The 388-nt window shown below is 37.1% G+C and overlaps 1 protein-coding gene across 1 annotated transcript in view; it reads left to right on the top strand.

Annotated features, from left to right (window-relative positions):
• Positions 1 to 388, top strand: part of LOC119586323 (peroxisomal trans-2-enoyl-CoA reductase-like) — a gene marked incomplete at both ends in the record, with an annotated part of 6,716 nt that overhangs the window by 4,703 nt on the left and 1,625 nt on the right. The window contains 1 exon segment of the mRNA XM_037935035.1: positions 171 to 285. Coding sequence (XP_037790963.1) covers positions 171 to 285 — 115 coding nt within the window.

Raw genomic sequence — 388 nt, 5'->3', positions numbered from 1 at the left:
TAATCATCACGCTCATCACTATACACCACTACCTATCAAATCACACTACACTCCATATACTCACAATATGCTCAAGGTTACTTTTACTCTAACACTCACACACTTTTGCTTTCACTAAATACACATCTTGTTTTCCAAGACACGACTTTTATTCTTTTCTTTATGTTCAGATTGCAAGTGCTGTGTGCTTCCTGCTGTCTCCAGGTGCTGCTTTTATATCAGGTGAAACCTTGAAGGTGGATGGAGGGGGCAGCCTTTACTCACCCCTCATGTGGCAGATTTCAGGTAGCAAAGACTTATCAAGTTTAAATTGTATGTTTTGTGTGCACTTTGATAGTAATAATTATATTTGTTATTATGATTGGTATTATTGCCTCTATTTGCATTT

This window comes from Penaeus monodon, chromosome 21, assembly GCF_015228065.2.
Source record: "Penaeus monodon isolate SGIC_2016 chromosome 21, NSTDA_Pmon_1, whole genome shotgun sequence".
Taxonomy (NCBI): domain Eukaryota; kingdom Metazoa; phylum Arthropoda; class Malacostraca; order Decapoda; family Penaeidae; genus Penaeus; species Penaeus monodon.
The sequence above is the reverse complement of the archived record's forward strand: the minus strand, read 5'-3'. Positions and strand labels throughout refer to the sequence as shown.